This window comes from Festucalex cinctus, chromosome 9, assembly GCF_051991245.1.
Source record: "Festucalex cinctus isolate MCC-2025b chromosome 9, RoL_Fcin_1.0, whole genome shotgun sequence".
In the NCBI taxonomy this organism is placed as follows: domain Eukaryota; kingdom Metazoa; phylum Chordata; class Actinopteri; order Syngnathiformes; family Syngnathidae; genus Festucalex; species Festucalex cinctus.
The window spans coordinates 19,604,814-19,631,237 of record NC_135419.1 but is presented as its reverse complement, the minus strand read 5'-3'; the positions used below and the strand labels follow the sequence as shown (position 1 = coordinate 19,631,237).

The 26,424-nt window shown below is 40.3% G+C and overlaps 1 protein-coding gene across 2 annotated transcripts in view; it reads right to left on the bottom strand.

Moving 5' to 3' along the window:
- Positions 1 to 24,413, bottom strand: part of kdrl (kinase insert domain receptor like) — a 77,519-nt gene extending 53,106 nt beyond the window's left edge. For both annotated transcript variants that reach the window (XM_077531640.1, XM_077531641.1), the window contains exons 1-9: positions 23,943 to 24,413; positions 12,557 to 12,647; positions 10,527 to 10,735; positions 8,101 to 8,228; positions 3,777 to 3,927; positions 3,555 to 3,691; positions 3,307 to 3,478; positions 1,855 to 1,975; positions 1,605 to 1,774 (exon numbers count right to left, since the gene is read on the bottom strand). In XM_077531640.1, coding sequence (XP_077387766.1) covers positions 1,605 to 1,774; positions 1,855 to 1,975; positions 3,307 to 3,478; positions 3,555 to 3,691; positions 3,777 to 3,927; positions 8,101 to 8,228; positions 10,527 to 10,735; positions 12,557 to 12,647; positions 23,943 to 24,006 — 1,243 coding nt within the window. In that variant the 5' untranslated portion in view covers positions 24,007 to 24,413. The remainder of the gene's footprint in view (positions 1 to 1,604; positions 1,775 to 1,854; positions 1,976 to 3,306; positions 3,479 to 3,554; positions 3,692 to 3,776; positions 3,928 to 8,100; positions 8,229 to 10,526; positions 10,736 to 12,556; positions 12,648 to 23,942) is intronic.
- Positions 24,414 to 26,424: the final 2,011 nt, after the last annotated feature.

Here is a 26,424-nt window from a genome sequence, read left to right as displayed (position 1 = left end):
TGTGATAAATGGGGCCTCGCTGTAATTCCCAAAAATGTTCCAGTCTTACTTTGTTTTTGTTTTGTTTTTCTACAAGCCCCCCCATACAGGCCATGTTGACTCCATTTGTGATTCTAAAAGCGGCCCAGTTGCGTACGTATTGTACAGTGTACACATGGTGAGGATGCAAACAAAAGGCTGTGAACTCAGGGGGGTCTGGAGCACTTGAGTGTGCAGAATGGAGCCAGGCCCCGTTTACACACCGCGCCAAGCCCCTTCCAAAGAGGCCCACTAATCAACAACAGCTGCTGCGCCATCCACGTCAAATCTCCCTCTGGAATCAACAAGCGCACAAATTCCTCTCATACTGAAGCGGCTACCTGCCATTCAGTCTTTTTTTTTTTCTTTTTTTTTTTTTTTTTGTAATGTGACCAAGTTCAAATACTTTCACTGAAGTAGAATTGTCACAGAAATTCCTGGAAACTTGCACTTTTACCCTGTGACATTTAATGACTAAAATGTGCACATACTGGTAAACATCTTGTTACTCATTAGGATCAAATAAAATCGGAAGAAATTGTTAGCTGACATGTACAAAGAATTAAAGTGCAAATATCTCTGGCATCTTATTCCCCGTATTTTATTTTAAACTCTCCTAATGTGGGCTAAAGTAGTTAGTACACGACATGTAGTTTCGATTGGAAACAAATCTTTGGCGTGTCCTCCATGGCTGTACTCCTTTTGAAGAAGTGCTTCCTTGTTGTAAGGTGAAATTCCACCTTTGATGTCTGCCGTGGGACGTGATATTCCTCGTTCAATGTGTATTTTACGCATGCGATACGTCACGATGATCACGTGACTGTCCAAAATGCCAGATACAGTACTTAACGGAAAAATATTCATAAAAAGTGCTATAAAATCATAATTGCTCAACATAAATTGGCAATTTTTTTCAGGAACGAGTTAAAATTAACCATTTTACAGAATAGCTGGTTAGTTTTTCACAAGTCTGAGTTCCTTTAAATATGTTAAACATACTAAAACCAACCAATCAATCAAGCAAGTAGTGACACATTGTTTAATATATTTACTTTGAAAAACTGCTGTCAAGGATTTCTTTTCAAGGTGATAAGTCAAAGGTTTTGTTTAGTTTTTAAGTTTACTGCATCCCACTGAAAAATAGATCTGCCCCACCACTAAGTAGCAGCTGAATTCCATCTCCACGTTCAGAACCAAAACAAGAACAATCTGTAGTCAGCTGACCATAGTGTTTTGTCGTGGGCCGCCCAAAAAACAGTGGGTAGGCCGCAAATGGCCCCCGGACCATAGTTTGGACACCAGTGACATAAAGTAGAAATATTGGCATTTAAAAGCTCTCTATCCAGCCTGAAGAAGGTCAAAAGGTCAAAATGTGAATGTTCTTTGAGTTATCATGAGCTTGTTTAGGTTAACACGATGGCCAGGCTAATGTGTGTTAGCTAAGTTTGCTCATTAGCTAACATGAAGATGTTTAACTTTTACCGGTCACCACTGAATGAAAGTAAAATACATGAAAAATATATATTTTATAAAAAAAAAATACTTTTCATTCACATGTACAGTGGACATCCCCGTTCAAAGCTTACCCTCGACTTCCAACGTGTAGCTCAGGTTCCGGTGCAGGCGATGGGCTTGGTTGCCGAGGCTTATGGTGAAGACGCCCTCGTGTTTCTGCTGCACGTCAGAGATGATCAAGTTGTGCCCAGAAATCTTGTAGCAGGTAGAATTCTTCAAGATGGGGATGCCGTCTTTATACCTGAGAGTCAAACGAATCAGTCAATTCTAAGCATTGAGTGGGCTCGCAGTCTACTTTTTACGTTTGTGACCATGACTTGCCATGCCAGCGTATCTGGAGGCGGCATAGCGTTGACCTTGGGCTCGAACACAAGCCTCTTTCTGCCCTCCTTGACGACCACTTTACCCTGGTGCCTGTATGAGATGTTGAGGAAGGGGTGCTCTGAAACAAAACAACAAAACACATCATTGGAACCACTATTGTATCATTGTTTTGTTTTGTTTTGTTTTATTATTCTTTTTTGCGGGAGGGGGTTAATGCGTTAGCCTAGCGGACATCATTTAGTTGTTTGAAAAAAAAAGTGTAATTCTCTTTTGTTTTGTGTGCCAGCTTTACATTAAACTTCAAATGGGAGTGACGAATATAAAGCTTGAAGCAAGCACACTTCACATCTTATGCTGGAGAACGGCAAGCGAATCTTCCTTTCATTCGGTGAACTCAACTTTATTTATAAAGCACTTTAACAAACAACAGAAGATGAATACAAAGTGCTTTAGACCCTTCCAGCTGACGTCACTGCTTAGCTCCCATTTACATTAAAAAGGTGGGAAATACGTCAAGTGTCCAAAAAACATCCCGAGTAGGACACTACATTACTGCGCCTCATTGAAACCAGTCGTTTGGAGCCGCTAGCTCCATAAAATGGAGGGCGAAGTGGAAGCTTAAGGTATATTGTTTTTGGTTGAAACAATATGTCAATCACTACTTTCATGGTGTGAATTGCCATTCATTAAATTGTTTGTGTCCGGGTATACTCGTCTTGCTGTATATCGAAGTCTTCAAGTTAGCTTCGCTTGCTAGCTGCTAACAAACAGACCACACGTTTACAACACATTCCTCAGCAGAGGAGTGTCGTGATAATCGTGTTAAATCGTTAACTTTTTGTTCAAAATTACTTGAATAAGTATGCAAAAAAAAGTATGGTTGTTTCACTAAAGATATGGCACACTCATCACGTCTGCCTGGAATTTACAATCAGAGGTTAATGTTTATGACTCAGTGTATATGAACAAGAGAAAAACGACCTGATATAAAATGATCTGAGCGTATCATCATATTTTTTGTGGGTGCAAAGCAGTTGTTTGGCGCTAGCCACCGTGCTCGTCTTTCACACCTCACTGTCTTCCGCCTGGTTTAGAATCACTGCAGCCTCCGAAAGAACGTTCTCATCTCTTTTTGAACTATTAAGAGCATCCGTCGGCCGCACACTAGTTCACCATAGCATTGGTCGCTAATTTATCAACTGTTTGACTTATTTTCTAGCTCATACTGATTGTTTTCTAATTCACTCACATTGACACCCTGCCCTCCATCGCAAGTCATCTAGCGTGATGTCTCTTAAACGTGACATCACACTAGATGGGTCTGTACAGTGAACACAAAAACAAAATAGATAGTTGAAATAAAACCATGAAATGTGAAATGAATGTGTGCGATAGTCTACCATTTCTTGACAGTGTACAATTACAATTCCAAATCACTGATTTGCTTACCATAAACGATGACTTTCGCTGTTGCGTTCTTATGCTTGATGGGTGAAATCTCAGCTTTGCAACGATACAAGCCCTTGTCCTCCATTGTGATGTTGTACAAGACTAATGCCTTGCTCATGGTGAAAGCAAGAGCGGGGTTATCTTTGGTCTTGTTTGTGAAATGGCGGTTATACTGTAGACAGGAAAAATATATCCCATGAGCGCCTTCGTAGCATCTGGGCTTACAGTTTTGAGCGCATCCCGCTTACTTTCTTTCTGGGAAAATCCCACGTAAAGCTGATTCTTTCACCATAGGTGGTCACGCCGGTGCAGTTGAGGAAGAGCGTGTCGCCGACCAACACCTTGACCCTCTCTGGCGTGATGGTTACGTCCTCAAGAAAAAGTGCTGTCAACGGGGAAATGAGACACGGGCTGTGAAACCGACGACATTGTTACTTGTGAATTTAGTGTGAAAAAGACAACACACTCACACTGTCTCTTGGGCATGTACGTGGAAATGAACTCGCGACCGTTGACAACGGTGGTGCAGATTAGCATATCGTACACCGTCTCCGGGCTGTAGGGAATTGTGAAGCCCACCTTTGGGTCCCATTCATTGTCAATCGTCTCTGATGAAGAGAGCTGTAAATCACGTTGAGACGATGTTTCACATGAGATGTTAGCATTAAGCTAACAGACTTTTGGTTGACAAAAACAAATACAGGGAGTCCTCGAGTTAAGGCACACTCGAGTTAAGGTGTTTCAACTTTACAACGGTTACACCCGGTCCGCCATTTTGGCCCCTCATCCGCCATATAGCCCGGAGTGTTTTCCCCTCGTCCGCTATTTAGCCCTTAGCTAGTGTTAGCGCTTGTGCACTTGTGGGTGTATCTTTGGCTTTTTCGCCCTCTTTTTTTTTTTTTCCCACATCAGCCTCCCCACCCCCTTCTTTTTCATCCGCCTCTAAGCAGTAAGGGTAAGTACAGCATTTTATTTTCAATTTAATGTATTTTAGATTTCTTATGAAAATTATTTTTGATGTAAATATTGACTAATGGGAAAATTCGACTTAGGTCGAAATTTAGGTTCTATCGCTAGCGTAGGAACGCAACTCCGACGTAACTCGAGGACTCCCTGTATGACAAAATCAAACATAATTTGGAGTTTTTTACATACAATTGTCCATTCTTCTTTGTTCTGTTTGCATGTGTTTATGCTTCGTATGTGTGTTAAAGTAGCAGTTGTTCTAAAGTTATCCTATCAAATGCTAATTTCCATTAGCCCATCTGTGACGTTAGTGTTAGTTGATGTGAGACCAAATTGTACTGTTAGATTGTAAGTGAGCAGTTTCAGGCTACTTTTATATTAAGACGATCTCAACAGAAGACATCTCCACTTTTATATTTCGCGTTGGAAAGTTTCCTGTTGGGTTTTTAAAGCATCCAGAGCATCTTGAAGGGCCAATGTATGGATATAGTCAGACATGTTTGTTTACTTCCCCGTAGTGAGACATGTATGTGATGTAAACACTCGGGCCCTTCTGAATTGAATCGAATTGATTTTGGAAATCTGAATCGATACCCAGCCCTATTAAACACATATGCAGATCTGAGTTTGCAGCATTGGTCTATGTTCAATAAATCTAAACGAAGGACACTTAAGTTATGAGAGAATATTTTGTCGTTTTTACACACAAATGACCTTTAAAAGTGTTTAAAGGAGGGTTGGGCAAACTCGGTCCTCGAGGGCCGTAGTCCTGCAGGTTTTAAAGGTTTCCCTCTTCCAATACAAGCTGATTCCAATCAACAGGATCAGGAACAGCTTTCTGATGGGCTGATTATATACCAGCGGACCGGTGTTGGGGAAGGGAAACATCGAAAACTTGCAGGATTCCGGCCCTTGAGGACCGAGTTTGCCCATCACTGGTTTAAAGCATGCGTGAAAGGTAATACTAGTTTTATATGGTCTCTCAATCTTGTAGATTTTATTTTGTAGAAAATGTAGCACAGCACATGGTGGACTTGGAATAGGTTGCTATTGCTTGTTGTGATGCCAAAAGTGCGGCTGGGAGAAGAGGTGAGGGAAGTGAAAGGAAGGAAGGAGGGAAGGAAAGGGAGCAGGAAGGAGGAGCGCCATTGATTTTAGCAATGGCAGGAAGGTCACACCAGCACTATCTGTTCCATCTCTGCCAGCTTGTTTGTCCACAAGCGGGCACAAAGTCACGCAGTCATAAATCAATGCCACAAATAGCGCCGCGATTGGCGAGTTTACAGCTGAACGGACTGAGTTGGGGCGCGCGCCAACGAGTTGAGAAGTTCACCGGCGGAATTCTCTTCCTGTGGCATCCAATGGAAAATACTATGAAAATGAAAAGTCCTCAGGGGTGTAGGTTACCTTGTTGTTTCCTGCGGCTGGATACGGTGCGTACAGGTTTTGTCCTGCATTTCCTGAAACAACCAAATTTAGCCGGAGATTCTATTCTGAGCAAAAAAAAACACTCTTGGAGCACCTTCCTGTTCCAACAGGAAGCAGACAGACCGACTCCCCTTCGTTTCCCCTGATGTGTTTCTTTAAGATTTGTTTTTTGTGGGAACCACAAGGTGACGAGTGAAGGCGAAAATTCTGCGAGAGTCAAATCTTGGATTCTCAGCAAGTTTTGTACAGTGAACCCTCACAACATTGTGGTTTTATCTTTCATGTACCCACGGTATCACTGATTTTTACGTGATGTTTTTGTGTTCTTTTTGGTGTGTGTGGGGGTTTGACTCAATACAGGAGTTCAAGTTCCGAGTTGTGTGGCTTCAGTGAAGAACTACGTTGTGTGAGGTCTACTGGAAGAGGTTACATTAGAAGTTTCAGTAACTATTGTTGTTCCCACCGAGCAGAGAGAACATCTGCTGGTGAGCATTATTTTATGTTGTTTGGATTTGTTATCATGAATTTTGTCACACTGAATATGTCAATAAATGAAGCAATAAACTCATTCATATTTGATTCATCCGCAAAAGTTGAGTCAAGGCAACTGGACTGTTGTTGTTTGTTGATGATGTTTAACGTTACCGCTCATTCAACAAGCTTCTTCAGTTTGAAATTTAGGTGTGGAGTCCCTCTATTTATGTCATGGTGGGTTTGTTCCCTGGGAGGGAGCAACAATAGGATGGTGTTGTTTTGGTACTTTTCACTCACAGCTTGTTAGGGCCATTGTTCCTATTCCAGGGATGGGCAATCTCTGTCCTCGAGGGCCGCAACCCTGCAGGTTTTGGATGTTGCCCTTCTCCAATACAGCTGGTATAAGATCCGCTCATCAGCAAGCTCTGCATTAGACTGATAACGATCCCATTGATTGGAAACAGCTTGTGTTGGAAGAGGGAAGCCTGCAAAACCTGCAGGGCCTGCGACCTTCGGGGACCGAGATTGCCCATCCCTGTATTAGCCTATCTAGCCCATATCACAATATATGTTAGCATTAAACTCAGACTGGTATTTCAAGTATTGTTAATTTTGTCTGCCATTGTTAAATTTAGTCTCAGTTTTAGTCCAATTTCAGGCACACTTGTTAGTTTTTATCACAGTTAGTCAACCTCATCCCATTTTTATATAGTCAATTTTTAGTCGACTATAACTTGAGCATTTTAGTCTTTATTTTAGTCCAAGAAAACGTAATTTTATTCGTCTAGTTTTAGTCAACAAAAACTATCAACGTTTTAGTCAGGACAACCATTTTTACCCCTGTATATATTTTTGTCACCAGATTATATTGAACCTTTTCGGAACTATTTCACCTAAAACTTTCTCATCTTTTTGATGATAAAAAACAACTTGACACACAATTACAGTGGCTACTATGACTCCATGCTATTAGCTAGTAAGTTAGCCAGCATTAGTGCCTCTCAAATGTTGCTAACGTCCGAGCTCATCTTCACCATCACCTTCATCAGTCTCTGCAGCCGTCCTCTTGTGGCTCTCAGCTATTTTCAAAGTACACGGTCAGCTCGGTGGAGCTACAACGATGAATGGCCGAATCCGAAGCTCACTACACGAAGCTAGCTACATGCTACAAGCACTCGAAGTGGGCATGCGCAGCTAGGAACGACCACGCACCACGTCATTACGCAGATTAATTGACAGGATCGAGAAACAATCGTTAAGATGATCCACCCGGAAGACGCAGCCACAAAAATATCCTTGAACCCACCTTTAATGTTAAATTATAACTATAATGTACTTTTTTTTTTTTAACCTTTCACTGTGAATTAACCTCCTGTTTGTCCCATGTTTGTGCTGTGTCTCATGACAGATTAGCAGAGACAAGAGTTTACAAAATCATATTTTTCGTCTCATTTCTGTTCATGAACTAAAATGTCCATAGATTTTAGTCTAGTTTTAATTAAGTGAAGGACATTTTCGTCCCGTCTTCATTAATCAACGAAGATGCATACTGATTTAGTCCCAGTTATTGTTTATTAATGAGGGTTTCAGTCTAGTCTAGTCTAGTTTTAGTCCGGTGAAAAACGTGTGTTGGCGAAATTATTTTTGTTTAATTTTTGTTGACAAATTAACACTAATTACAAGGATGGTTTGTTTAAACATTTGGTTTGTTTTATTTTTATACATTAGGCCAATCTCTTTTCTTTTGTGTGTCAGTTTTACAGTAAACCGAGTGACAACCTGAAGCAAGCATACTTTGCATTTAATTTGGTGCTCAAAATGATTTTATACGATAGTCTCCCGTTTCTTGAGAGTGAGAGAAAAGGTGCTAAGGAATAGGCCGACTGTGCTTCAATAGGTTCAAGTGTGCGCGTGTGAGGTATTTACCTGACTTAGCGTCACAACAGTTCTAGGAGACGACGTACGGCAAGGAATCACCAGGCTGTTCTCACGCCTGTCGATAAACAAGACGTAAGGTGTGTCGTCATGGGGCTCCACAAATGGCTGCTCTGGGTCTGCAGGGGCAAAAAAGGGCGGACAATTATAGATTTGAAAAAAAAAAAAAGAAAAAAAAAGCAAAAAAAAAAGCTCTGTTTTTGTGATATTTTTTAAACAGGGTTTCATTGTATGATGTAACAAACAGCTGAAAAGGCCGTGAGACTAAACAAAGGCACAGGCAGGCTGCGTGACTTGTCATCAGGAAACACATTCAAAATGTTCGTTTGTTTAGTCTGCCTGGTGCAATATCCCCAAAAATTGTGTCGCTTGCTTATTTGTCCATCAGACTTTTCATGCAAATCCAAGGAAAACTGTCTGATTCCGAAATAAAATTGTACTCGTTGTTCTGCTGCCTCACACGATCTCCTTTGTACTCGATCGGCGCTAACTTGTTCCATGTGTTGTTTTGAAGCGAAACAGTAGCTCGAGCAGGAAATCGCAATCGGAGACCGCGGCTTCCCTTGCAATCACGCGGCTCCTTCTCACCTATGCTCGCAACAAAACTCGACACAGTCAGACACAATTTCCTCTCTCCCAGTTCATAAATTTTATGTGACAAGATTAAATAAATTCATGAAATATTATTGCATAAATTGTTCAAATATGGTACATGAGGTGTTGCACATCAATGGGTGACCAGTTACTTAAACAATGGGAAAAAAAAGAAAAAAAAATAGAAATAGATAATAATAAAAAAATATAAAACGTGTTGAATTCAATCATAGATGATCAAAACACAGTTATGTAACTTGTGGGGTGCCCCAGGGATCAATTCTGGGGCCAGTACTTTTTCTGTTGTATGTGAATATAACAACTATTTCAAAATTGTTAAAATGTATTTTGTTTGCAGTCGACACCACTTTAATTTATATCTGGGGGGAAAAAAAATAAAATAAAATAAAAAATATATATATATATATATATATATATATATATATATATATATATATATTTATATATACTCATAGTATATATATATATATATATATATATATATATATATATATACTCAGAGTATATATACTCATATATATATATATATATATATATATATATATATATATATATATGAGTCAAGCGTTTAAGAATATTATGAAGTGGTTCAACGCCAACAGACCAGATTTTTGATTTTCAGTTGTAGAAATATAGATGTTGAAGCAACACTTGATTGTACAAGGTATACAACTAGAAAGGACTAATGAAATACAGTTTCTAGGCATTATTATTGAAGAATATTTAACATGGAAAGCACATATAGAACATGTCAAATCTACGGTAACCCAAACCGTACCCGTTTTATACGAGGTTAAAGAAACATTGAACAAGAATGCTTTGTTATTGTTATATAATTCACTGATTCTTTGCCTGCAAAACCTACACCAAATCCATTTTTCTTTTACAGAAACGTGCTATTCGTGTCGTGTTTGGATGTGGATACAGAGACCACACTAATCCATTATTTATACAACTAAGAACTTGCTGGAGTACAGCCACCATTAAATAATGTATAAAACCCATCATTAAATTGTACCAATTAACATGAAAATCTATTATTTTATTTTATTTTTCTTAAACGGGAAAGTGAGTACAAATTAAGAGGAACATCTATTTTTTTCCAAACCTAAATACAGAACTAGTCAAGTCATCTTTACTTATATACCACTTTGTTTTACTTCTTTCTGCCCCCTTTCATTTTTTTTTTTTTCAAAGAATGAAATCAACATTTTGAATTGAATCGAATATCTTTGGCCATTTAAGACGTGAAGGGAGACTTTTAGCGAGGGACACTTACACACAAATCTGAAGCTAAATCTGGAGCAGAATTGGAACATTTAATGAATTTGAACAATGTGAAGTCTTCAGAAGTAATCTTGATTTTTTTTCAGTCTTGCTCTGAAATAAGCTTGGGCAAAACGATACCTCACAGGATTTAACGATTGCTTTCTGACATCCATTTTTTTTTTTTTTTTTTTTTTTTTTTTTTTGCTACGGGGTTGCGAAATGCACACTGACCACTTTACATTTTGTCCGTCAAGAAGCACAATCGCGCTCTCGACTGGTGTCAGCAGATCCCAATCGCCCTGTGAGAACCTCGCACGCCTCTTTCATCGTGGCTCTTTCATGACTTTGACAAAAAACAAACGGGCAACCCTCCCGACAAAGAAAACAATTCCAGAAACGATTCTTATCCGCTGTGCCGCAGTTTGGACTTGACTTTCTCATGGTGGAACATTACTTTGGTTTATTTGACTTGGGGGAACCTCGAAAGGCTTTCACGGGCTGTCAATCATGTTCACTGATGATTGAGATCTCACCTGTGATGTAGACGTACGTGGACGCAACGTGCTCCGAGCCCCCTGCGGAGTAGCCGCAACTGTACTCCCCCGTGTGACTGGCGTTCAGGTGCGTGATAGTCAGTTTGCTGCAGTGCGACGCATGCTTGGAATCGCACCGCTGCACTTTCTTGCTCTCCCGTCGGGAGTCCACCGACTTTGGGAGTGTCCAGTGCAGCTGGCCGTGGCCCCTGGTTAAGGACAGAAGCAATTCCATATGTTTAATAATGATTAGTGAAACAGACGCTGGTAAAAGGTTCAACTCCTTGTCTCAAAGCACCACGAACTCAGATTAAGCTAAGGATTTTTATTTATTTTATTTTTTTTTAAAGCTTATGTGCAATTTTAATTGGCTTGTGACCTGCGACAATTTAACACTATTGATCTTAGCCCCCAAAAATTCATCAAACATTTGATTTAGCTTTACTTTTTTTTTTTTTTTTGTCTCTCCTTCACAGTTCTTCCCAAAACTGAAGCACCCTGAGCAGAATTTCCCCAAAAGTACTGGGTGAAGGATTTTGATTCATGAGTTCAGTTTAATTCTTTTTTTTTTTTTTTTTTTTTGAGTCGATTCAATTCACTTAGTTCAATCCAATATTGAATTTTGGAACATCAATTCTTCCTAAATAAGGACATGATTTAAAAAAAAAAAAAAAACACTCCACAAACATTAAATTCCAAATTAAATTTTGCAGGGGCAGTAACTGGTTAAATTATTTCTTTATTAATAAAAAAATAATAACACATTATAATCACTTAAGTGTTACACAAACATTGACATCAGCATGGATGAGCTGAAAATGTTTTCATAATTCTAATTCAGTAATCGTAAATATAAATTAAAAAGATTCTGAATTGTCAAAGTGCAATAAAATACTTTTACATTAATGTAAACAGTAAATTTCAAGAAAACGGTCAGACAAAAAATGGCCTTTAAAATTCTATTTTGTTGTTAATTTATGGGACAAAAGATATTAAAATCGATCAGCATTAGCATGCTAACTTAACCTGCTAACTTAGCATTAGCATGCTAACTTAACATTAGCATGTTAACTTAGCATTAGCACGCTAAGCTAGCATTAGCATTATGTAAACAGTCCACTGCACCCCAAACGCAACATCATTTTTTAAATAAACAGGCCGATTTTCAACAAAAATAGAAAGCACAGATGTGAAAAACGTCATCAGAAAAAGTAAATCCTCAAGTAAAGTACAAATACCTGGCAGAAATTAATTATATGGTTACTTCTTAACTGAATACAAAAGCAACTCATCGAAGCAAAGAATTGCCATTCCATGTTGGATTCCTTGATACGTTGCGGACGACGTCTATTTTAAGGAACTGTGCCACAGCTGGCAATCCAACTTTCACGCCTTTTTAGTTCACGATGGCAGCATCGGTCGGCATCTCCCCTCGGGGGAATTTCGGACCCGGCGACAGCTTTCGCTTGATTTCCACTCATCTGATAAAGGTGAACTTTCACATGGGAACATATTTCTCTCAAACAACGTGCTCGAGCTCACACATTCCTTCCACACAAGCGCCCACTTTTTAACCTTCTCATTAAAGGCATCCCAGAGGACCATCAAGCATGTCTTGCATACCACGTTACAATTTGGGGTCAAACGACCCTCTCGCCGCTCTCATCCAGTAACAGAAGACTGGGAAAATATAGGACAGCTGTCCGAGCAAACGGCCTTATAGGGAAGCGCTGCATTACGTCGACACTTTACATGCTCTTGAACATTCCTTGCAGGCTTGCAAAAACGATGACGGCTAAAAGAGATATGAGCGGTCCCAGCGGCCCTAACGACTGATAAATGTTGGAGCGCCATCAAATGTTCCAGTGTCATTGAAGCTATTTGCCCTCAGTCATTTCCCTGGGGGCTTTTTTTGTCATAAAAGCAGTCTTAAAAAGGCAATTTCAACTTCAATTGTCTGGTCACTGAGCATGAGACTGAATAAAATTTTTGCCCCATTTTCCATAGCATTGGGTTTTCTTGGCACTTACCTGCACATGAGGTGAAGAGGGTCCCCCCGGTGAAGAACGATGGGATTCTCAGAAGGCCATATTTTCGGCAAGCCCTCTCCCGCTAAATATCCTGGACAACATAGACACCATCATCTATTTATATTTCCATCTATCTAATGTACAGGAGCAGAGATGAGGAAAAGTACTGGCATTCTCTACTTACAGTAAGTACAATTATGTAGAAAAACAACTTTGGTATAAGTACTCAAATTAGCATGTGTTAAGCTAAATTAAAAATTAAGCAAGTGAATAGTTCCCTAACGTTTTCTACTGTAAATTAAGTTTTTGAAAATTTCAACAATTTAATTATCATTATTATTATTATTATTTTAAAGAAAAAGCTTAGGGAGTTCCCAGTGTAGCCTCATTCTTATAAAGTGGAAATTTAAACAAATCCATACATTAAAGTTTCCTATATCTCACTGAGCGACTAATGCAAATGGTAAATGGCACTTCATTTATATAGCGCTTTCCACCTTAAAAGGCCCTCAAAGCGCTTTACATTTTGACTACCCATTCACCTACTGATGACGCAGCATCAGGAGCAATTGGGCGTTCAGTATCTTGCTCAAGGATACTTTGACGCGGTTACAATGGCATGGGATCGAACCCACAACCTCTGGGTTGGGAGTCAACCACCATATCACTGAGCCAGGCTGCCCCCATACATTAAAGTTTCCTGTATCTCACTGAGCGACTAATGCTAATGTAGCTGTTTTTTGTTTTTCTTTTTTTTTGTTTTTTTTGTTTGTTTTTTTTTGTTTGTTTTTTTTTGTCAGGGTTCATATAAGTTTCAAAAGATCCTCACAGACGGTTAAAAATGGTTGTTCAAAATGTCTTTGCGACAAGTGAAAACTGTCTGTGAACAACTTGCAAATTGTGATGAAAACCCTAAATTTGCTACGTTCGCAAACAATCGCTGCTCGGTGAGGTACCAGCTTTATCGGCTTTTATTTGTATAAAGGTAGATGCTGATATTTGTCAAAATGCCAAATATCAGCACCGATAATCGGCCTGGCCGATTATCGTCTATCCCTAATGTCTATTGTCCACTTGCAGTTATTGTATATGTATAGTGCCTCTTTTACACCACACACTAATGCTGCATTCGAGGATGGTTGTAAGTCGGACTTTTTCGAGTTCAAACCAGGAAGTGTGTACGGGAACGCCTCCTCAAACTTGGAAATTCCACTTGCGAGGTTGGAAAAAAAAAAGGACCCTGACTTGACTTCACTGACGGACTAAAATGTGACGTCACTCTCACGGCAAAACACTATTTACTCAAGTATAAAACTAGATATCTTTCTTCATCCATAAATATCCACGTAACGCAGCATACATACGACAGTATGCCGCTAACTCCCGGCATGAAATTATACGGTGAACTACTGAACTGTATGAAATGCTTATGAAATAAGTTAAAAACAATAGATGAAGCAAAATTGCGAGAAGGTAAGTTTGCTGGAGGTCAAAAAGATCAATAAAAAACAATTTACCACTATCTGCCATTTTGGCTGTTTACTTTCGCCTCGAACACTTTCAGGTCAGAACTGGGAGAAACCAACTCAGATATATCCGACTTCCGACCATCCTTGAATGCAGCATAAGAACAGTAAGAACACAATTTTCTTCTTTGCCGTGTGTGAGGTCTGCTAAAGCCTGGTACACATATAAGGATTTTTCAAATCTAAAATCTTTTATCTTTGTCAGATGCCACTCATAAAGATAAAAAATCAGGCATTTAACAGGTTTGGTCATATTGTGTGTAAGGTACGCAGATAATCTCATCACAGCTCCCTCACAAAAATAAAGATTATCATTTCAACACTGGTCATGATTCTCTGTGAGACACCTCTCACGTGATTATACGTGATCTAATAAAACCGGACGGGGAAAAAAAAAAACAACTGAATCAACTTGGAAACGACGAGACACACCATGGAAGACAACGAACGCGACGAACTAGAAGTAATGATGGTGGTTTGCGGACTACTTCTCCCACGAGCTGGTCCTCCATGGTAGAGGTCCACCGGACTTTGTGTTTCTGGTCGGACATGCTTTCTGATATGCTTGTTGTTTTTGTATACGCACACTTCCGTCTTTTTCAGTTAGGGCGCCTCTTGATTGGCTACATTCCGTTTGACGTCACAGTTGGTGGCGCAGGCGCACCTCGGCGTACCTGCCGACGTTAAGATTTTTTACGTAAATATTGAACATGTTCATTATTTAAGATTGTCGGCCCCGACTGGTTTTTGACCCAGTTATCGGTACAAATCCACTCTTAACACATCTCACATATACAGATAATCTTATAAGATAATCTTATAAGACAAAAGATTGTCGGGTGTTTGACGTCGTTGGTCAGGAAGGGGAGATATCGGGACAAAAACAGACCGATTCTCTTTATGTGTGAACCAGGCTGAAGCTGCGTTTTGAGCCCTCTTTAGGAAACACCGCGATCCTCCCTGAGCCGCTCCACAAGGTGTCACAGAGCTCCACATCAGATCACCTCGTTTTCACCGAGACTTCCACTTGACAAAACAACTCTTTTGAGTCAGCTATCAACATGCGAGAGCTGTTAGCCGTAGCCTTGAATGAAAATAGTTGCACAATAGGGCTGACACTCTCCGGCCCACGATGAGTAAGCTGATAGACGCATGCACACGTACACCTGCAGCTACAACAGACTGTTATTCAGAACAGCTGTCGAGCTGACAAACAGCTGACTGCGCCAAAGCCGGTCGTAAGACTCCGCAGCGGATTCCCTTAAAAAAAATACTCCCAACATCATTGTTTGATTGTCCGAAGGCCATGCAAGAGGAAAAGTTAACGCGCGGCTTTTATCTGCGGGATGGATGACACAAATCAAGGTTTGTGTGCCCTTTCACAAACAATGAGAGAATATACTTTTCACGAGTACATAAAAATCTGCTGTTGACTGCTTCTTGCGACAAAAAACAAACAAACGTGTTGCCTCACATCTGCGTGTTCACGAATGGCAGGAAGTTGACAACGTTGTAGGAACGATTCAAACAATAATTGGGTCCTCCTGGGAGCAAATTTGAAAAAGAACGCATCTGGAATGCAACACATGTAAAGGACGAGACATCTGCTCGCATACGTAACCAAAACCGAAAAAAGAAACTTGACCTTGATTTGCACTCACTCATTTCATAAAAGAGGCCAATTGCCAAGCGATGCTCCAACGTAACTGGCTACAGATGGATGAATCGGCAGGGGCCCCTTGGGAGCGTGCTCAACCAATGAAAGAAAACAGCCCGCGGTTGCCAATTCCCAAACCTGCGCCGGCCGCTGCTTGGCCAGCCGGCACTGACCTCCGCAAAGGGTGCAAATATCCCGCACCCTTCGCCCCCCGGGCCCCCCACCTTCCCACACCCCCACCCCCGGGCCAGCTGCGTGCGCCCACGTTCCTCCGACGGGACGGCCAGAAGAAAATGCCAGAAATTGCGCTTATCGTGTTGGTTCAAAGAGTCCTGAAGCTGGTTCTCATTAGGAGCCATTAGGGGAGAGAGGACAGGCAAGCACCAAAGACGCAGAAGGGCAACAAAAGCAAGACGACTGACCTCTGCGCCACTTTCTCGCTATATAGGAGACTTCAAAACAGCTCTCATTCAAATTCATTCATGAAATCTGTCATGGTTTGGGTTGGGTTTGTTTTGTTCTTGGTGTTTTGTGGTGTGTATGAGTTTGATGTTTAGTCTACTTATTTATGTATTTATTTATATCTTTATTCACTACTTCTTATTTATTCACTGATGTAAAATGTATTTACTTGTAAAAAAAAAAAAGAAAAAAAAAAGAAAACCTGTATTCGCACTTCAAAATGTTTGCTTTGTTCTTGTTTACTGCAATACTGATGTTTATGTACAGCACTTTGTATACAGCAACGCCTGTTCTTAAAGCGCTTTATAAATAAAGTTGAGTTGAGTTTAAATTTCTGTTATCATCTATTATGTTCTGCTTTCCTTGAGTGTCTCCCATTTTCTCGTCAAGCATTGTCCTGCCCACCTGTTTGTGTGACTTCCTTGTGTGTCGACCTATCAGAACCCTCTGCCACTTGAGTCTTGCCCAGCTGTGTCTCATTGTCAATTAGTGTGTGTGTATTTAGTCTCTTGTCTCCCCTCTGTTTGTGTCGATTCATTGTGGTTTCCTCCTGTCATGCTGCCGGTTTTTGCCTTGAAGTTCCCCCATGTTTTTGCTTTGCCTGTTTTTTGGGTTGTTTTTTTTTATGTTTTGTTTGTTAGCCAGGTCCTTGTTTACTTCCTTGTTTTTGTTTAATTAAATCCCTTTATTTGACTACATCTCTGCCTCCACGCCCTGCTTCCCTGCATTTGGGTCCACCACCACACCCCATGACGTGACAAAATCGAAGCTTAAGATTTTGACTTAAAATTCATTTTTTAAAAAGGCAATTAATTTTCAAAGGCATTCTGAGACAACCTGATCTCGGGGATGGTTGTCACACGCTATGGGGTTGTCACAATGTAAAAAAATGATGCAGTGTTGAGCAATTGAGAAATGTAATACATCTTAATACAAAATGATAAGGAATATGAACAGGAAAAACATGCCTACTGTGTATAACCTGGCTGGAAAAACAACCCCAAAGAGAATGTGACAACTGATCCCACCATTTTTTATTTTTTTTTGCTAGCATATACTAGGCTAAAAACAGTATAACCATGTAAAAAATAAAAATGTAGAATTGAACAATTGAGAAATGTAATCCATCTTAATACAAAATAAGGAATATGAACAGGAAAAATATGCCTACTGTGTATAACCTGACTGATAACCAATCCCAAAGAGAATGTGGCAACTGATCCCAACTGCAAATTTTTGCTAGCATCTAGGCTAACAACAGTATAACAACTCGTTAGCTAGCTCACAACAGTCTTTCCCCCTACATTCTTTATGGATAGCAATTGTGTTCTTATAAACTCCACACTCAAAAGCCTCAAGAAAAAAAAAATAGCTGGATATTTACAATTTGACATGAAAAACAAAATGTCCTCTCGCCTCAGGTTTAGCTGTCTCACTCTAGAGAAGATTCAATACCTTTATACATTTTCATGGGACAAGACTGAAGAATTGCAACAATGTCAAGATTTCACTGTAGATCTTGTATGACGTTGTCATACATTTACTGTCCTCTCAGAATCACTCAAAACACATCTATTAATGTCAAAATTGCTGGCAACAAAAGTGAGTTGACCCGCGAGTGAAAATGTCCAAATTGTTCAGTCTCCATTCCCCCAACACTTTAAGATGCACTTGGAACTGGTTTATAGATTCATCATAGCTCAGGGGGAATTGAAATGAAAATCAATGTCAAATAGAGATTCGTGCTAAGACTGAAAGTGAGCTGTTCTGTGTATTTCTTTTTCTTTCTTTCTTTCTTTCTTTCTTTCTTTCTTTCTTTCTTTCTTTCTTTCTTTCTTTCTTTCTTTCTTTCTTTCTTTCTTTCTTTCTTTCTTTCTTTCTTTCTTTCTACTATGAGACACCCCACACATATATCACATATCTCCACTCCATATGGGGGGTTAGTACCAAGATTGACCTATGAGACGCAGCATAGGTTACCCAGACAGCTAAAAAATACAAATGAGTAGTCATAGAGGAAGAAATAGAAACAGTTCGGTGAACTTAGCACCATCTTGGACCCAACTTGCTACTGGCCACACAGTCACACACATCAGGATTTGCCATTGTAAGTAGACTATTTCATCATTAATGTTCACAGTAAGCAACAGGATCCTTCCGGGTGGCAGAAAGCAAGAGAATACCATTGACCTGAGTTAAAAGCATGACACAAAGTGGCTGTGTTTGAGCTTGCACCACCAAATATACCCTAAAAGGGTTTTATGCGATTCAATGCTTTTTTGTTGGACCATTTTTTTCAAAGAAGCAAAGTCATTGTGTCAGAGGAATTGTGAGCCCAGTTATCTCCAGTAAAAGCCGTTATTGCTCCCGATGAGATGACTATCACTGTTCAGGGAAACGCAAAGAGTAGAGAATAATGTCAGGACTTCCCGTCACTCCTTTTACACGTCGTCTCCAACGGCAGCATCAAGGTGAATGGAACAATGCGGCCTGATGACGCTTTTGTTTCGGCATGCCACTCTTTTCCAAGAGCAGACGCAGAAAAAGGGGGCGCGGGTGACATTATTAACAAAAGGGGGAAGAGTCATTAGGGCTAGAAAAAAGAAATTGTGACCCTGACGTTTGGAGAGGAACGGTAGCAAATGGCAGCGTGCATCCTGTCTCGGCCTGCCTCACTTTTTGGAAGGCTAACTTGTGATACATTAAAAGTTCCCGTTACAGTTAAAATGACATCAATTTGACACCACATTATATAAAAATGGGTTTTAAAACAGTTTGACACTTCGGGCTCTATTTTCCTGGACAGGCGGTCGGAGTAAAAACAGGCACATTGTCACTTTTGTGCCGTGTTGCTTCTCGCATCTTGCAATATGGTGACAAAAAAGTAGACTAGATTGTAGATTTGCAAAAAACAGGTCTAACTTACGGCGTGGGTAGTGTTGGCAGAGAGATTCAGCTCCGCGGATGTATTCAGTGGAATTCATCGTATTTCATTCATAATATTACAACAGCAAAAATGAGTTATTTCTGGAAGCTGTCATTACTCTTTTAAAAATATTAATAGCACCCATTTGACTGTGTTGTACAACTGGGAGAGGGGCTCGGGTCACACAAAAATCTCCTACATTGTTCCCTCGCTATAACGTGGCTCACTTTTTGCGACCTCGCTGTATCGCGGATTTTTTTTTGTGTGCAATTTTGCATGCATTTGGCAGGCAAGAAATGTTGATTTAAAAAAAAGCCTTTTTAATTAAGCGATTAATCATGATTAATCAAAATTCTAAGATATGATTGATCTGACTTAAAAAAAGAAAATCTTGACAGCTCTAGTTCGAATAGAAGTTGTTTCAAAGGATTATTAGTACAGTGTTACTTTGCTCTAATGCGGTTCACTATTCGCAGTATATGCATGTATCTTTTTACAGTAATGTACGTAGTTTATAAAATTTATGAAGGTTTGAACATTGCAAAACTTTAAATGAGAGAAATGTGAGAAAATGTAAATGCCTCGATGAGAAAAGTGTATAAACTGTGTGGTGAAGGGGTTTTAGAGCCTTAAAACATATATGATGAACTCCTCCTGTGTGCCTTTCCTCACAGGGTTCTTCTGTGCCCCGCCATGTTGTGGTTTGTGTGTGTGTCTGTGGGTACGATCATGGGGCTATTGGGGGGGGGGCTTTTTCTTGCTGCTATATAAATAAAGTTTGATTTGATTTGATAATCAATGTAAAACATAAAGCTAACTACTGAGCGGATTTCATTTATTGCGGATATTTTTTTGGAACCTAACCCCAGCGGAAAACGGGGGTACACTGTAGTTCTTTTTTGTTTGCGGGTTTATTTCGAAACAATGTTCTGCATTTGCATTACAGGATCCATAACAGACAAGTTTGATCAGAACGGTATCAGAAGACGGGCCACCAATCTGTGTTTGATATTCTGTATTGGCTATAAAAAAAAAAAATAAAAAAAATCCAACAGTTTATAAAAAGAACTCACACAGCCTTACAAAAGGAGGCGGTTTTACGATGTGGCGCGCAGCAGGTTCTGGCAAAAAATAAAAAATAAATTTCACGGCAAGTTACCTTCGTTTGGAGAGTCTCAAGACGTGCGGTAAGAAAATAAGAGGTCACTCCTCAAGTTTGAGCCCGGGACGCCACCTCAGATCCACTGCCAAACTGCTCAATCTATACAGCCGGCGTGTGTGCGTGTTGAATTTATTCTTCCTATTCCTCTGAAATGTTCCCACTTTGCCAGCGGTGAGGTTAAGACAACAGTTAAGAGAGAGCTGTTTTATTAGCTCAAAACTAGTCTTCGGAGAATTGGAGGCAAAAAAAAAAAAGAAAAGAAACATCTGGGGGTCGTGAAGGGTGTCCAATATAAGTCTGAGAAAGCCAACAAACAGGAATCTGTTGGATGAAGCACTTAAAAAGGCAAACGTGAACGGATTCTGCTTCCGTCGCACTTAATCGCGACTGAGCGGCACACGGAAGCTCCTTCAAATTAAAATCTCATGCAGGATTTATCAAGAATATTTGGCAGGCCCAATATGGAGTGGACAGACGCCTCAATCATCCAATAAGAAGAGAGCAATTTGGATCGTTAAACTTAATAGCTTGTGGAATCGATTTTTAGCCCAGGAGAGTGTCTGAGTGTGTGTTTTTTTTTGTTTTTTTGCTTTTTGCCGTGAGCAATGAGCCTCTATCGGACTTGGATGACCTCTCATTACTCCCTTTTTCCACTCCACCATCTCAAGTGTCCGAGCGAGGAGCAAAATCAAAAACACAAGCCAGACACAACATAGAAGCCAGATTCTCACATTATTAGAGCAAATATTTGAGTGATAAAAAAGAAGAGATTCAGTTATAAACAAGAGTAAGCTGTATCACAGATTTTTAAGCAGTCTTTTTTTTTTTTCTCAGGGGTTTTTAACAGCCCGCCTTCACTGTAGTAGCAAGTAGATGCAGTATAATTAAAAAGGAGAAAAAGCAGAGAAGGTCCCCAACTAAGAAGAGCGAATTCTTGCCTCGTGTGGTTTGGCTTGGCTATTAAAGGTATACTTGACTCATTGAGCCATTTTCAGCATTAAAAGGTTAATATTTTGTCTATAATTAATTTGGTAACGTCATTATTTTTCATGTACAATTAATACCTTTAAAATGTTTTTTCTATTTGTTGTCGTTTGATGATATCACCTGTGCTGAGGAAGTAGGTAACCACCAGTCAGTTTACTGACCAAACCCAGAAAACAGGTGAGCCATGATTGGCCGTTACCTACTTCCTCAGCACAAGTGATGTCATCATCAGTCGACAGCAAGTAGAAAAATTACTTTTTAAAGGTATTAATTGTACATGAAAAATAATTAAATTATCAAATTCCTTCTGGACAAAATATTAACTTTTCGCTGCTGAAAATTGATCAATGAATCAAGTATCCCTTTAAAATTTTGAAGAAAAAGCCCCTTTAAGCACAACCCAAAATACATTTTAAATACTAGACAATATAACATCAATAAAATAAAAAATATTCCCTCATTAAAATAAAAGTAGCCAAATGATAGAATTAGATAATGTCTTGCAATATTTTTAACAGTTTTAAATATTTTTTTTAAAAAATTGCTATAAATTTTTAGGTTTCAAAAATAATTTAAAATAAGTTTTAAAATTGTTCATGAAAAATAACTGCCCATATCTTGTAATATTTATCTTAAAAATGATAAATGAGTGTGATTGCAAAATTGCATTTTTAATCATTGTTGTAGTCAATCCATCTATAAACAAATAAAAATCATGCCACACATTTTCATGAATTATTAAGAATGATTTACAATAAGCAAATAAAAAGTGTGATATCTGTGTACCTAAAGAGATACTTGACTAATTTTGCAATTTTGTTTGATTATTGCTGGTGTCATTTTCAGTTGACAGAAAATGGCAAAATGCCTTTTAAAGTGTTAATTGTACATAAAAAAAAATAATGAAGTTAAATTAATTAAAAAGATGTTAAATTTTACTGCAGAAAATTGGAAAATTAGTAAAGTATCCCTCTACTTATAATAAATTGATATTGTCCAACTTTTTCCCGAACCTTGTGATACGTGCCACATTTTTTCATGTATTATTAGAATTAGAAAGCGCAGCAGGCCACAAACGTCCCCTTGGACCAAGTTGGGGCCCCCCCTTGGCCTAATGGACGCAAAATATCAGGACACATCATCATCACTGACAGTGCAGTGCCGCTCCTTCACTAATTGCTCTAACAGTCAGCGGCTCCTCCTGTGCAATAACAATGCTCTCCTTCCCTCTCGGCTCTTGCTATGCAGTCACGGCTTGTGAGTCGCATCCAGGATGATTTTTTTTTTTTTGCTCAGGTACATGTCACACATCCGTGACCTCAGCCCCCCCACCCCCCAGCGGTCTGCCTGCCTTCAAGCCCAAACGTCCGCTTCCTCTTTGTGTCTTTCCCACGCCTTTTGTGTGCGGACGTGAAGGAAATGTCCTCCAAACTACCGTAAGGTGTGAGCAGGAACACCGTTTCCTTTGTTTGGATGAGCTGTTTATTTGGAAACGCCGTGTGTGTATCTGACCGTATCACACCTTTTGACACTCTTGTCTTATCATTGCTGACATGTCCCAAGAGAGACACAATGACATGGCGTGCTGGGGCCCGTGGAGAAGAAACAAACTGTACAGTATCTGTTGAATCCTCTTGATAACAATAGCTTGGAACAAACACGTTGTGAGGAATGTGCTGATTTCAAACGTCTTCAATCAATACTGCGCTCGAGCAAATGCAAGAAAAGATATGACACATGGCTGCTAAGTGTCACAAAGCATTAAAGTAATCGGCACACATTACAATGGGACAGGGCTACCTCTAGTGGATTGGCAAAGAAGTGAAAAGCCAAGGACACCCGAAATGTAGTAGTACCACACACATCTGAAGAAGATCAAAAAGAATGCAGAGTTATCCTCTTTTAAAACTCATCTGTATTCTTTGTCTTTTGGCGCACCATGAGACTTGTTTTTGGTGTTTATGAATTTGATGTTTAGTCTACTTATTTATGCATTTATTCATTTCTTTATTCACTCGCCTATTTCTTATTAATTTACTGACATATACTTATACGCACTTCAAAATATTTGCTTTGTTCTTGTTTTGTTTCCTTATTCTTTACTGCACAACTGATATTTATGTTTATGTACATCACTTTGTATACAGCAATGCCTGTTCTTAAAGCGCTTTATAGATAAAGTTGAGTTGAGTTATGTCAGAAACATACTTTAAGATGAACGTTTGAGTTTCTTTGCATCTCAATGAAGATTTGTTGGTCATTTTGACATGATATTTTTATTGATGTACAATCTTAAAAAGAAAGGGGGAAAAAGCTTCTATAGTACTCATTTGGCCTTTGGGCAAACTGCTTGTGGGTACTTAGCACCCAAAACCACTAGAATAGTTGCTAAAATCATTTTCACTATATGCATACAAGCCAAAGAACCACTTTTGGATACTTTCCAACATCCATATACTAAGAACGGGTGCTAAATAAATACAAAGAAAGATATGCATACAAGCAAAAAAAACTATGGGGTACTATCTGTAGAACCTTTTTCTTTTCTTTCTTTCTTTTTCTTTTTTTTAGCCAATGGTAGAATAGTTGTTATCAACTAACTAACATATGACTTCAACATGACCTCAGCTTCATTAAAAAAAAAAGAAAAAAAAAAGTCATCTTACCACTTGTGAGGGACGACCAATTCAAGATGATTGCCAACTTGACGCAGGCACACAGCACCGTCATCCTTTTTCCAAACGTTTCAACAAAGTTCCCCCAAAAATTGGAAAGCAATCGTCCCTGGTAGTAGATGACTTTCTGCTTGCAGTACGTGCGACAAAATAAATGTGCCCCTCAACAGAGAGCTTGCAAATATGACAAGCGAACTAAAAGAAGCCTCAGGTGGATGCGCGTCAGGAAGCCGCGGTTCTCCCCGCTGCCATGACGTGTTCTGCGGTGGGAGATCTCCTCCTTCGCTCTCGCTCTTCTGGTTCCGTATCCTCCGGACAGGTGCTCCCACCCGGGACGACAGACAGAGACAGTTCTAATTAGAGATTTCTTTTCTTTTCTTTTTTTGTTTTTTTTGTTTTTTGTTTTGCATGGAGTGTGGCGTGCAAAAAAAGAGCAAGATGAACATGCAGGGACGACCTCTCGGTGCCTGTGTGCACAATGAGCAGCTCGCGCGTCAGGCACCTTTTTATTGGGGGGGGGGGGGGGGGGAGTGCGACGTCACTTTGGAGGGGGGACATTCCTCTACTGTTTTGCCTCCGAGCTTTACACACAAGCAGAGGTGGGGTGAGGTGGCGTGATGGAGATGTACGTGGATCCTCGTTTGGCAGAATTCTGGTGGGAATATGACGTCTAACTGAATGAAAACATACAAAATTATTCTGACTTTGTAAATACATTAGGTATGATTGAAGATACATTTCTGAGAGCATGTGCGTGTCCCCTCCCCCACTGTATAAGCACCTTGTTCACAACATGAGTGTCTCAGCCGTTTTCGAGTGCCTCGTCGTTGGCCATGAGTGTGCGCATATCATGCAGAGAAGGTGGAAGAGCAAGGCGGATTTATTGTATTTATTTATTTATTTATTTATTTATTTTTAAGTCAGATGCGGTAGCCAGCATGTGGACGGGGACTTTGGTCTGGTATGCCAGCATTAGAGCGCCTCATGGTCAGACGTGTTTTATTTATTTTTACCAGTTTTGGTATAAGTCGCATACAACAAAATGTAAACAACAAATTACTGAGTATGTCTAATTTGACCTTTTCTTCTACTTAAGTAGAGCATGGGTACATTTTCCACTTCTCAATAGTTTGTTTACGATTCCTATGTGGCTCATGTTTGTCAAATAAACACAATTTTTACACAGCGGTTGTTGTGCAGCGCACCAATGAGTTTATTTCAAACTTTACATATGTTCCAGCTGTTTTGTGTGTTTCGTGACTTCTGCCAGGAGGATTTCACTGCTATTTATTTGTTGGTGGAAAGAGGATTAGGCTAAAATGGTTGAACCATGAAACTTTGTGGGTTGGTGGGGACTTGGGTCAACTCATTATCGACATTTGATACAGTCCACTGTTTCTCACTTATACTAAGTTGTCACAATATCAGAAAAATAATAAGTATTCATCCCGAGCTGGTGTGTGAGGCCGAGAAGTTCCGACTAGACATGGTCGGACTCGCCTCCACACACAGCTTAGGCTCTGGTACCAATCCTCTTGAGAGGGGTTGGACTCTCTTCCACTCTGGAGTTGCCCACGGTGTGAGGCGCAGAGCAGGTGTGGGCATACTTATTGCCCCCCCGGCTCGGCACCTGTACGTTGGGGTTTACCCCGGTGGACGAGAGGGTAGCCTCCCTCCGCCTTCGGGTGGGGGGACGGGTCCTGACTGTTGTTTGTGCATATGCACCAAACAGCAGCTCAGAGTACCCACCCTTTTTGGAGTCCTTGGAGGGTGTGCTGGAGAGCGCTCCCTCTGGGGACTCCCTCGTCCTGCTGGGGGACTTCAACTCTCACGTGGGGAATGACAGTGAGACCTGGAGGGGCGTGATTGGGAGGAACGGCCCCCCTGATCGGAACCCGAGCGGTGTTCTGTTATTGGACTTCTGTGCTCGTCACTGTTATGCCCCAATAACGAGCGGACAACGGCTTGTGCTCACTGAACTTTTATTGTCTCATTTCAACAACTCTCTTGGGCCCGGTCGCCGTGACGTCACCACCCCGTGACCATAAACAATGGCTTAAAGCCATACACCACATTTACCCCCCCCTTTCAAAGAAGTGCAAACCAATCGCAAATAACATAACATTAACAAAGACTTAAACGTAAATGGCCTGACTGGATGAACTGGGTAGACTACCAGTTCACCCGCATAACCTTGTGGAATATTCTGCCACGTGACAGGCTATGCACTAAACTTCAGTGGCCCTGAACTTTTAAACATAGTCCTGGAGGTACAGAGGTCTCCGGCGGACCCGGGCCGGGCGTGGCTCAAAACGCACGGGTCCAACTGGTGCATTCAGCTCAGGTGGGTCTGCTACTGGGGCCCCCGGGTGTGCAGAGGAAAAGTCCCAGTCCACATCCACCTGATCCGGTTCAGCTGCAGCCTTCCCGTCAGGGGCCGGTGGTGAAGCAACTCGTCTAAGACGGCTGGCGT